We start from the raw sequence: 12,684 nt of genomic DNA on the forward strand, positions 1-12,684 counted from the left end.
TCACCTCCTCTGAGAGCCTCCTACTCAATTACACTCCGTTTCAACCCGTCTGCTCCATCTCCGGCCATTTCAACTGATGAGCGCTGAAAAGTACGCATTTAAACCCCTTGAGCTGGCTCTCACCTCCTCTGAGAGCCTCCTACTCAATTACACTCCGTTTCAACCCGTCTGTTCCATCTCCGGCCATTCCAACTGATGAGCGCTGAAAAGTACGCATTTAAACCCCTTAAGCTTAGGTATTCTAGAACCTTTATCTATCTTATTTTCCCGCTTTAGATTGATTTTGTATTATTTTCATTTTCAAGTACTTATCCCCAAAATAAGCTAACTCAGCTAAATAAGAACATAATTGAAACAATCTTGAGATAGATCAAAGAAATGAGTAAAGTGGGAGCAAAAGGAAGCAAGTGGTGGAAATTCAGCAAGTTTGATCGATCTCAGAAAATATTCGATCAATCAAAAGTTCATCGATCTCAGCATTTCAAGATGGATCCAAGCTCTTTTGTCCTTATCCAAAGATCCCACAAAGTTCGATCGATCCAACTTTCTTCCGATCAATTGAAAAGATTCCATCTTATCGAGTTGTACCACCCTACCACACTTGTCTCTTTCCCAAAAATATCTTCAAAATATTTCAGATTTGTCTTTATCCAAAAAGGCACGGTCATAGAGGATCGATCCAGCTTAAATTTGATAGATCTCAGCCATGTTCGATCGATTTCACCACAAGTTCGATCGATCGAATTTCCCAAAGTGCAAGAAAATCCAATTTCCAGCTCATTAAAAGTTGTCTCATATCTAATCATTGGAAGGAATATTGTTGCATGAGCCCAGCTCATTGGGGGTGATATTTAACCTACCTATATAAGGAATTTGAGTCATTCTTAACATATACTAGATATATACACTAGAGACACAATTTCCATATTCTTAGTGAGGAAGAAAAAAAAGGAAGAGGCTAGAGACACAAGCTTGGAGTTCTTCCATCAACTAAGAAGATGAGCAATCTCTACCATGGAGTTAGCCCTTAAGGGTTGGAGAACACCATCCATGAGTGGCTAGACATCTTCTTGGGGCTAGAGTTAGCCCTAAGCATGTTTTCTACATCTTGATTTTTGTATTTTTGAGGGGATTTATATTGTGATACATGTTTTGACACTTATATATATATAAATATTGTTTATTCAATGATTTGTGTGGTTTAATACTTCCAATTGATCATCTCATTCTATCCATATGTCTATGTATGCTAGAATAGATGTTCATGGGTTTATCTCTATTTCTTGTGTTGTTGATGCATGTCTATGTGTATTAATGCTATAGATCTATAGATTGTCAAGACATAGTGTTTAATGGAATGCTCTTGTGGTTTATTTGATGGTTCATATTCATTTCTTGATGGATTGTGCATCTCCATTAGTTTACTTAGTTTAATTTCATGTCATTAGCTTAATTGTAGTGTAGTTGTAGTTTAGATGTTAAATGGGAGGACAATCCATGCTTATTGTTTGATGTTCAATACTTATGAAAGCAAGTAGTATATATCTCTAACCTTATAATGTGTTTGGATTGTGAGCTTAAAGAAATGATTAATGGCTTAGTTTGATATATTATGTTATCCACCATGTTGCTTAGACAATATATGCTTAATTTATCATCCATGCTTGTTGAAACAACCGCACACACACTATGTTGCAATACATGTTTTCCCCCTCATTAATCATTCATTAAGGGTGTAGAAGAGTTATGCTTAGTGGTAATCTCTAAATCCCAAGATCTCTCTCTTATTTTCTCTCCATTACATTTAATTACCTACTTTAGTATAAATTGCATCTTAGTGTAATTCAACCACCAACCAATCTTTTGATCACTCGACCTACTAACCCTAATCTTGATTCCACAACCTAATACGACCTACCAATCCCTTGGGACGATCCCTACTCGCCCTAACTATATTTTTAGTGAAAGGTAGTAGTGGTAATTTCTAAATGTAAAACTTGGCCACATTCATCATAGCCCTACACCACTATCTTTTGGTGCACAAACTTTGGATTGGGTTGACGACATACCACCAACCCCTCTATTCCTCTTCAATACTGAACTTAGGAGTCTTATCTAATCCCAGTAGCATCCCCATGGTTTGTTTACAGTAGTTGAAAGCAATTACAGTAATTACAACCATACCGATTTAGCATGCTTAAAGAATAAAACTAAAACTAAGACATGCACGACTATAACAGAATTTATTTCAATACATATAGATCATCAATATAGCATATAATAAACATGTAAATCTGAGTTAATGATCAATTAAACCCTAGAGACTATCTAGGTGCACAGAACACGAGCCAAAGGGAAAGAGGAAGAAAAGAACTTGCCTGTGATTTCACTTATGAAATCTCGGCGTCGCTTCTAAATTTTCGGCAACCACTGAATCCCTTCAAGCCTCCTATGGTTCTGGTTTAATCCACCATGACACTCCCTTGGCCCCTCTATTCTTCTCCTTGACAGCCCTTACGGTGCCTTCGTTCTCAACCCTCTGTTTTATGAACTTACTCTCTGTTTCTCTCTATAACCTTGGTACGTGAATAGGGATTGTGTATTCTAAAAACCCTAAGTCGATGTACTGTTCTATATATAGAGAGACTTAAATAAAACCCTATTCCCTGTATGATTAGAGACAGAGCCCTAATGTCGATCTTAGTCGGCCCATAGAGCAACCTAGGTTATAATATACTCGGCTGCATATACGTAACTTAAATTTAATAACTAAATTTTAACATTACAATAACTACATTAATTTAACCTCATTAAAACAGTGAAATGCTAATAAAAATAATACAATTAACAAGTAAAGAAAAATAGCACACAATAACTAAACAATGTAAATAAGTCAAATAATTCACATAAAAACAATTAAATCAATTTAATTCAAATATCAATTAATAAATGCAAAGAAACAATTAAACAAACAAAATTAACAATTAAACAAATAAAAATGCAATAAAAGAAAAATTAAAATGCCGAGACTATCCTTTTAAAATTAGGTGTATTACAAATAATAAAAAAAGTGATGGAACAAATTGTGACTTCTAGCAATGTTTTGGAAAGGAAAAAAAAAAATAGCAATGTGAATGTATGTATCCAAATAATTGTGCTCATACTAGTAGGCTTGAACCTACTTTGCTGACCCATTTCCAATAAGGGAGAGACCTTTTGAACAAAGACACTACTCTCTACCAGTTCCTGATCAAGCATGAATGAGAGGTGAGTACCTTTTAAAGCACCACGTTCTGTTGACAGATTGAGTCCCATTTTTCTTCAAAAACACTGGGATATGTGAGGGAACAAATGCGCATAGCTCTTCAAGCGAGTGTGTCCGTGTTCGACGTCTTTCTCCCCTAGTTTGCCAGGATAAACAAATATATAGATAATAATAAAAAAAAGTAATGGAACAAATTGTGACTTCCTGGAATGTTTTGGGGAAAAAAATAAAATAAAAATTGCAATGTGAATGTATGCATCCAAATAATTGTGCTCACATACTGGTAGGCTTGAACCCACTTTGTTGGCCCATTTCTAACAAGAGAGAGACCTTTTGAACAAAGACACTGCTCTCTGCCGATCAAGCATGCATGAGAGGTGAGTACCTTTTAAAGCACCACATTCAAAAAAGCAATTTCTGAAATCTATGAGAGCAGAAAATAAAAGTCCAAATATGAAAAAGCGTTTCTTAAAGAGAGCTACCAGCTTGGAAATATTACAAGCACTACAAAACCTTTTAAAGCACCATGTTCTGCTGACGGATTGAGTATCATTTTTTTTTCAAAAACACCGGGATATGTAAGGGAAAAAATGTTCATTATCAGTGGCTTAGTTGCTAAAGTGCCCAACTCTTTGAGCGAGTGTGCCCGTATTCGAGATCCCTCTCCCCTAGTTTGCCATGATAAACAAATATATAAATAATAAATAATAATAATAAAGTAATGGAACAAATTGTGACTTCCTGCAATGTTTGAGGGAAAAAAAAAAAAAAAAAAAAAAATTGCATTGTGAATGTATGCATAGAAATAATTGTGCTCACATCCTGGTAGGCTTGAACCCACTTTGATGACCCCTTTCCAACAAGAGAGAGACCTTTTGAGCAAAAACACTTTTCTCTATCAGTCCCTGATCCATTCCCTGATCAAGCATGCATGAGAGGTGAGTACCTTACAACAACAACAACAACTAAAAAATGCGTGCACACACTTGAAAAGTAAGTACAATAATTTAACAACTATGTATGTCAGATGACTCAGATGAAAGAAAGAGTTGGAGGATTATTGTACAATAATTTCGCAAAGTTGTTGAGCGCGTCGAGGCCAACGTTTTGATCGGAGCAAAGTGTCGTTTGGCTACCATTTGGGATTTCCAATTTTGGGTATTTTTTAGGTTTTTTCTTCAATTTGAGGTAGGAGTGTTTTAATCCATTATTTCTTTGATTTCTTATGAATTTTCCTCTTTAATTTGACCTTAAGCATGCTAAATTTCAATTATCTTGTCAATTATTATTGTGGTTGTATGTAGTCAAAAGGATGAATGTGTTTTACATGTTAATTGGGTTAGATACATAACTATTTACATTATTGTAAAGAATTAGGCTTAATATTGGCAAATTGTGTCTTGAGATTTCTCAATTACTATGGAAATTGATGTTGTGGTTGTGAAATAAATGTTTGGAATTCTCGATCAAAAATGTGATAATGATGTAGATGGAATGTGTGGAATTTTATTGTTGAATTGGTAATTAGGAGCATGAAGCATTCAAGCATTCATTGGAAATAAAAAAAGGGAAATGTTTTGAAAAATAAATGAAATTATTTTGGGAAAAGTTTTTCAAAAAATGTTTGCGAAAACCGGGTGCCAAGAAGTTGCCTAGTAGTCCGTGGCGTTAGTGTGGTCTAGAGGGGACTAAGGAGAAACCCTAGCGTGGTTGAGCTACCTAGGCCGGATACGACGCCTTGGAATTGCCTTGTGATCGTGGATAGTTAGCCAATCCTCCACTCGTGACGCCTTAGAGTTGCCTTGGGTCGGATTGTACTAACGATTTGAAGGTAAAACGATATTGTTTCTGAAATGGAGAGTGACATTACATGACATGGCATTTCATTGGCATACATTGCACACGTGTTGGTCGGATGACTTGTTTACTTTCTTATTGTTGTCATTGCTCTACTTGTTTCCCGATGCATTATCCCGTTCACTTGTATTCTATTCCTTATGTGGATTCATGGGGTCTTAAGAGGTATGTCTTAGACACTTCCTACTGAGCAGTTGGCTCATCCCATTATATTAAATTTTTTTTTTTTCAGGGCACGAGAAGGAAGTGGCGGATAACGCTCCTCCACAAGTTTTGATAGGTTAGTGGACTGTTTTGACATATTTTGTAGTTATGATCTCATTTTTTTTGTATAAACCTTGGGTTGATACGTATATTATGTATCGACCTTAGAATTGACCATAATGCCCTTAGACGACCTCGGGTTCGGTTAAGGACCCGGTTAGCGATTCGGACCCTGGGGTTCGGGTCATTACAATTTAAAATTTGAGACGGAGTGAGTAACAAATAATAAAGGAAGAGTTTTTTTGGTTAAAAAAAAAAAAAATACGATTCTTAAATTTTATTTTTGAGACTCACAAGAAGAAGAAGAAGAAGACATGGGTCTTTTCTAAATATTAAAAATTTTGTTAGAAAATGAGGTTTTTTTTTTTTTTTTTTTTTTGAATTTTCTTAAGAATTCAGTAGGGCACATTTATAAATATCAAAATTAGTGTATGAAAATACAAATAAAAGAAAATTGCGGTGACTGCAATTGCCCTCACTGGACCTAACTGCAAATATGAAAAAACATTTCTTAGGGAGAGCTATTGGCATTGAAACATTTCAAGCACTACTGCTAAAGATATGGTAGTAAGACAGTAATTTATTGTACAAATAACTCCTTGGATTGAATGAGAACACCTGAAGCAATTAGTTTAGAACATCACCTAAGGAAAAAGGCAAACAAAGAATTCATAGAGTGAAAGTCAATAGTTCAATATAACATACCAACATTTATTTTTCTAACAATTAAGCTTCTTCCTATATATGGACTCAAAGATATATACAAAAGCTACTATATATGTAGTTCATGACCTGGAAATGATCATCTTGAGTGAAAAGATTGAAATGAGAGGATCTTTGTCAATTTGCAATGTGTATGTAATTTGCATATATTTCCAATCCTTAGGCTCATAATTTGCATACTGAACCCCGAAATGGCCGGTGACTGTAGTTTCTCAAACAGCTTCATATCCAAATAATTGTGCTCACATCCTGCTAGGCTTGAACCCAATTTGTTGACCACTTTATAAGATGCTTCTGTTCCTACCAAGCTTCCACAACCTTCAAAAAGCAGGAACCTTTTTTCATTTTTAACGCATAATTAATGACTGAGAAATTACTAAGATTACTTTCCAACAAAAGTGAGAGATAGAGGGACCTCTTTTTAGCAAAGCACTGTTCTCTATAAGTCCCTGATCAAGCATGAAAGGCGAGTACCTTACTGGGAACCGAAAAAATAAATAAATAAATAAAATAATAAAATAATGAAAGGTGAGTACATTATTTTCATAGCTATGCATGTTAGATGAAAAAAAGAGTTGGAGATTTATTGTACTTTCTTCTCCACTTTAGTGTTTTTTAACCTTTTTTTATTAATTTTTTAGTTGTAGATCCTAATTACTTCCTGCGTGTCACAAAATTTATGTCAAATCAAACTGATATAAGAAAAATATTAAAGAATCATAAATGCACAATTATGTATTTGTATCAACAACATACAAAATCAACTGTCAAGTTGAACAAAGAGAAGAGGAAAAAACACGTACAAGAAGCAAGAACAAGATAAACTACTAGCTCGCCAAATATGGAGAAGTTTAACTGAATGATAAAAGGTGACTCCAATCTCTCCTGGCAGTGTTAAAAGGCTTTTGCTGAGGTTATATCATGATTTCAATACTTTTAGAGAATGAAATGAATAATCAGAGCTGATTTAATGAGTGCCTATACATCATTCTATTTACAAGATACACACAAATGAGTGCTGTGTATTAGAAGCCAATACTGTGACAGAATCCAATATTTCCTATCCACTCAAACATGTTGATGATGTCTAAAAGCAATGAAGAATATAGAGTTCCATAAAGCACATAACCCTTTTGGAACTTCATGTTATGGTAGAAAAAATTGTTAGGATACCAGTAAGAGATATCACAGTCAATAATTTTAAAAAGGTGGAGCTCAAAAATTCAATTTAAATTTCTGATTAAATTCAGTTAGAGATCCTAACTATACCATGTGTGTCGTAAACTTAATATCAAATTAAACTGAGATGAAATAAGTGTTGCGGAAACATAGATGTAAATTATATACTTGCATCAACGTTCACATCAAATATTCAGCTGAAATTTGAACAAATTAAGAGAGGAAGGAGGAACAAGATGAAGAGTTGCTTATCAAAAAAAAAAAAAGATGAAGATTTTATGGTGAAAATATAAATATTAAGAAGGATACCTTCTATTAGTTATTTGAACATCGGGGATGTGAGCAATCTTAGGCCAATCTTCACCGGTTTCCTTTTGGCATCTATCATTTAGCTCCTGTGAACAACTTCGGATTATGAGTCGTTGTAATGCGGTGAGCCGACGCATTCCTTCGGGCAGTGACTTCAAACTCGGGCAAGAATAAATATAGAGTTTTTGAAGTGATGTGAGGTTGCCTATCCACTCTGGTAAACTTTCCAAATTTTTAGGAATTTCAATGGATAGAGATTGGAGAGTGGTAACGTGTTGAAGCCCCGCAGGAATAGACTCCAACTTGGGGATTTTGGTGATTTCCAGAGAAGTTAGGTTGCCAAGGCCTTGAAAATGCATGCCATCATCTGACAAATCCAACTCTTGGCAGGACAGGATCTCCAGGGACATGAGGGCGGTGAGATGCCTCATCCCTCTGGACAGAGAGGTTAGTTTTGGACACCCTTCAATCTTTAGTTTTAGTAGAGAAGTGAGAAGTGGGAATGCCTCCTCCGGCAGAGTAACTAGATCCTCAATGTCCCATATATGCAGTTCCTCTAAGTTGGAAAGAGGAACGAGTGAAGAAGATGAGGTTGCAACAGTAGTTGGTGTTTCCTTTGCCATCGTCAGTAACTGCTCTTGTACTACCTTCCCGCCGACTCTCCCAAATTCTAGTTTTACAACAGTTGGTTGCAGAGGCATTGATGTTAGCTGAGGGCAGTCGTAGATCTTTGATTCAACAAGACAAGGAAATGTTGGGTGTGATAATAGCTGCTGCTCTTCTTGATTGTTTGCTGTTGATTGTTTTTCATCTTCTCCTAATTTACTCCTCCACCAACCCTTCAAATTTGGCATTTCCCTGATACAGAGATTTTCCAGTGATGGAAAGAACGTTGCTGTTGTTGTTGTTGGGTCTCTCGAAGAAGATGGAGAAAAAGAGGAGGACTCATCATTAACACCGCCACAACTGTTGTCATCTATGTACTCTACCGATTCTAAGCCAAAGAGAGAGAGGCTTTTGAGACAAGGAAGCTGCTCCAATTTTGGAAGATGTTTCCATCCGTCGCATTTCCATAAAGAAATTTGAACAAGATTCAGGAGGAAGGACATCCAGGTTGGTAATCCCACACCCCGATACCCATGTATTTCAAGCTTTTTCAAATTTGTGTGCGGCCGGAGAGCTTCCAACACCTACTCTAACTCACCATCATCATCATCATAGGCGCCAAAATCAAATATCAAAGACTGAAGGTGTTGTTTCTCTTTCAAGTTTGCTTCCTCTGCTTCTTTTAATCTTGGCCTCCTCTGTAGTTCAATTGATAGCTCCCCCCTTAAATTGTTTAGATCTTTCAATTCACTTAACCTGCTAGATGGACCCACGATGAACCGCTTGAAAGTTCGAAGACAAGTCAGCTCCCCCAGTCCACGCGGCATACTCAATCTATCGCAACCATCAAACTCGAGATGCCTAAGGCTCACCAATTTTCTAATATCTCTTGGCAATTCTTCAAGATCGTAACAACCATCAAGTTTTAGGGTTTGCAAATTTTGCAACTTGGTAATAGAATTTGGCAGAGCATTGATATCTTGATTACCAGATATATCAAGATACCTTAAATGCCGTAGTTTACCTATGCAACTCGGCAGTGTCTTCATTTCCAAACAATGCAGATCCAACACGCGTAACCTTTGAAAGTTGGAAACAATTGTTACATAAACTGAATTATCTTTCCTCCTATATGTGAACAAATTGGTATCAGAGTAAAAGCCTCTGCCTTGAGCCGGAAGAAAGAATGTTCTAATCTTGATATTTCCAAGCAACGGAGCTGGAATTTCCCATTCTGATGAACCATGTATTTTCGAATCAAATGACACGTGACAGGTTCTTGGAGAAACATCTTTTGAGTCCAAATTCATCCTCCAACTCTCACTCGCCGCAACTAAAACTGTCGAACTCTCACTTCCCGCAACTAAAACTGCAAGGTCGTGCATAAGATCATGCAATTTACAACTTATTATATTACCAAGTTTGTCTTTGCTCTCATCTTGAAAAAATGACCTCCTTAATAAATTTCGAAAATACAAATCTCCAACATCTTCCAGATCTTCATTTGCATTTGACAACAGGATAAATCCATGTGCACTCCACAATTGGATCAATTGTTGCTTATCAATTTCATGATCTTTAGGATATAAGCGACAAAATGCAAAGCATTGTTTTAGATACGAGGGAAGGTGATCATAGCTCAACTTTAACATTGGTAGAATAATATTTTCCTCTTGAGCTATTTTTGCCATATCTTTATTTTTAAAATTCAACCACTCATTTTCTGTGTCTTTCGAGTATAATAGGCTTCCTAAAACTCTAATGGCTAGAGGAACTCCTGCACACTTTTTCACAATTTCTTGTCCCATTTCCACTCGACGTGCATTCTGTAACTCGTTCTTTCCTTTAAAAGCCATTTGCTTAAAAAGGGACCAAGACTCTTCCTCGGACAAGCTTTCTAAAACATAAGGTGAATTCGCTCCTGAAGTAGTTGCAACTAATTTACTACGAGTGGTTATTAGAATCTTACTTCCTTTTGCACCACCCTTCAACAGATCTCTCAAGTTTAACCATCGGTCACGATTCTCATTCCAAACATCATCCAACACAAGAAAGTATTTCTTCCCATCAATTATTTCCCTAAGTTTCTTTTGCACCCCATCCATCTGAAGGCCTTCAGTTTTTTCGCCTGTTGCACTCTCTATTATATATTTTGCCACTTGTTCCACACCAAAGTCCTCAGAAACACACACCCACATATTAATTTCAAAATGTTTTTTGACATTTTCATCACTAGATACTAATTGTGCAAGTGCGGTTTTTCCCATCCCCCCGATCCCAACTATTGCAACGACTGACACATTCTCTTGAACCTCGGAGTGCATCAACAATTCTACAATTGCCTTTTTATCATTATCCCTCCCAATAACATTTTCAGCAACCACAAAAGAGTGACTATCCTCCCTCCTATCGATCCGAAGTTGCATATCTATAGGCGGTTCAACACTAAAGTGGAATTTGATCTTAGTTTCAGCAATGGCATCTAGTCTCTCACGAATGGCCTTAACTTTGTGACTCATCTTAAGACGGAAAAACAGCTGGTTTGAGCTTGAGAAGAAAATGAGTACCTTCTTGGCCTTTTTGTTGGAGGTCATCACCTTACGCTGCAAATCTTCTGTTGAGAAGTCATCCAGCAAGTCATCGGCATCATCAACCACTTCTTTGAGCTTTTTGAGCCAAACACTAGCCTGATTGTCTGGGTCGTGCTGCTGTTGCTGGGCATCAAGAAGTACTGCTTTCACCGTGGAAATGGTGTCCTCCAATCTGCGAGACTCTGTTTTGAGACCAAACAGCAATTGGGTCTCTTGGAAAGCAGCAGAGCTCAACTTCTTCACAATTTCAGTCACAATGTTAGAAAGAACTGCGTCCACCATTTTTTTGTGGTTACTGGAGTGATTGAAAAGCAATGCTATTCGAATGGTATGAGGTTGCAGTAAGTGGAAGACTGCCATGACCCATATATATATATATATATAATATGTTGCAGGTCTCTAAATATATGTATATTTTTTTCCCAAAAAACTGTCTCCAGCTGGATACTATTTGAATGGTATGAGTGGAAGACTGCCATGACCCATGTTTAAAAGTGAAAGGGAATTTTTTTTATTTTATTACTATTCCGTCCCTTTTGAATGGTTCATTCTTGATTTTATAACTTTTGAAGGGGACATGTAATTAATGCATTATTCCCTTTTAAAATTATCAAATTATTCTTTTTAATTTAAATATATACAGTTACAAAGTTTGAAATTTTTAAAAAAGATAAAAGACAATGATGAAAATATAAAGAAAAAATACTTTAATTTTTTAAAGAGAACAACTAATTTGGAACATGTAAAAAGAGAAAAATGGACTACTAATGAGGGACGGAGGGAATATTTTTTTTTTCTCCAAAAGTAAACTGAAAGGGAGGTATTTTTTTGTACTTTATTGGTTGTTTGCATGTAGATACGAACATAAAGATTTTGGGCGGGTCCTTTAAATATCTTCTTTATCATGCCAATTAATTTACACAAGAAAAAATGTTAGGAAATTTGTAAATTAATTGCTTCTTCCGTCTTAAAATAAATAATTTTTTTTAAAATAAATTACAAATTAATTATAATACACTAACACAATATATCCAATTTTTATTAAATATTATAAAATATAAAATAATATGTGTACAAAACAATAATTTTTAATTACTCAACATTTTAAAATTACACATTTTAACATGAACAACACGGAGAAGAAATATCATGTGCAATATAAGAATAATTATAGAAACTAACATGATAATTAACACAATAACAACAAATAATTTCATAGAATAATATAGAAAATAACAATAATAATAAAATAAGTAAGGAATAACTAGTTTGAATGATACTTAGAGATGTTAATTGTCTACTATGACTCCAAGATACAAGTCACATATATTCATGATTTTCTTCGAGAACTTCCATAAAAAATTAGATTGTACCGTTCTTGTGTCAAAGTTGTTCCAAATATAACACGTAAAATAAAATGTCAAAAAAGAAAGAGAGATAGAGAGATTTTTAAAAAAATAAGCTCACAACAATCTCACACCCATATCACCATGTATGGATGCATGACCCCTCTATTAAGTTAAACTTTCTCTAAGTTAATCTGAGTTGAATTCATTACAGATTGACACGTGACATTTACAATCATACTTTTTTTATAAACTCAACTTGCAACAATTTTGAGCCACTCCATTAAGATATAGGAATTAAAATAGCATAAAACTATCATAAAGGGTAATAAACTCACATTATATAAAATAATAATAAATTTTTATTAAAATATCATTAATAGTGCCTACATATTTTTAATAAAAATTAAATCACATAATTGAGCGAATTTTAATATTATGCAATAGGTGGAGGAGTTCTCGGGACTTAACAGAGCCACATAGTATATGTTTTTATTTAATTGAATGTAATTCTTAAAATTTTTAGAAAATGTTCTCCATTTTT

The 12,684-nt window shown here is 35.2% G+C and overlaps 2 protein-coding genes across 5 annotated transcripts; both read right to left on the bottom strand.

Annotated features, from left to right (window-relative positions):
* Positions 1–5,337: 5,337 nt before the first annotated feature.
* Positions 5,338–11,215, bottom strand: LOC132283912 (putative disease resistance protein RGA3). Of its 4 annotated transcripts, none has more exons than XM_059785950.1 (3): positions 7,598–11,215; positions 6,525–6,587; positions 5,338–6,427 (listed from the first exon to the last, which is right to left on the bottom strand). In XM_059785950.1, exon 1 carries the CDS (start codon positions 11,152–11,154, stop codon positions 8,788–8,790), a length of 2,367 nt encoding a protein of 788 aa, XP_059641933.1. In that variant the 5' UTR covers positions 11,155–11,215; the 3' UTR covers positions 5,338–6,427; positions 6,525–6,587; positions 7,598–8,787. The 4 variants fall into 4 exon arrangements, with proteins under 4 accessions (XP_059641933.1, XP_059641934.1, XP_059641935.1 ...); XM_059785951.1 differs by having other exon boundaries at positions 5,338–6,444; XM_059785952.1 differs by lacking the exon at positions 6,525–6,587.
* On the bottom strand, positions 7,585–8,706 carry LOC132281399 (disease resistance protein RGA2-like). The gene has a single exon (XM_059783108.1). The coding sequence runs from the start codon at positions 8,704–8,706 to the stop codon at positions 7,585–7,587; it is 1,122 nt and encodes a 373-aa protein (XP_059639091.1).
* Positions 11,216–12,684: the final 1,469 nt, after the last annotated feature.

The sequence above is a fragment of the Cornus florida genome, unplaced genomic scaffold (genome assembly GCF_030987335.1).
Source record: "Cornus florida cultivar Cherokee Brave unplaced genomic scaffold, ASM3098733v1 CherokeeBrave_3.0.0_Hap2_Chr11, whole genome shotgun sequence".
NCBI classification, from domain to species: Eukaryota; Viridiplantae; Streptophyta; class Magnoliopsida; order Cornales; family Cornaceae; genus Cornus; species Cornus florida.

What these genes read in the sequence shown, in the direction of transcription:
- LOC132281399 (XM_059783108.1), bottom strand. Translation starts at nt 8,706, where the DNA reads ATGTCCTTCCTCCTGAATCTTGTTCAAATTTCTTTATGGAAATGCGAC.
- LOC132283912 (XM_059785952.1), bottom strand. Translation starts at nt 11,154, where the DNA reads ATGGCAGTCTTCCACTTACTGCAACCTCATACCATTCGAATAGCATTG.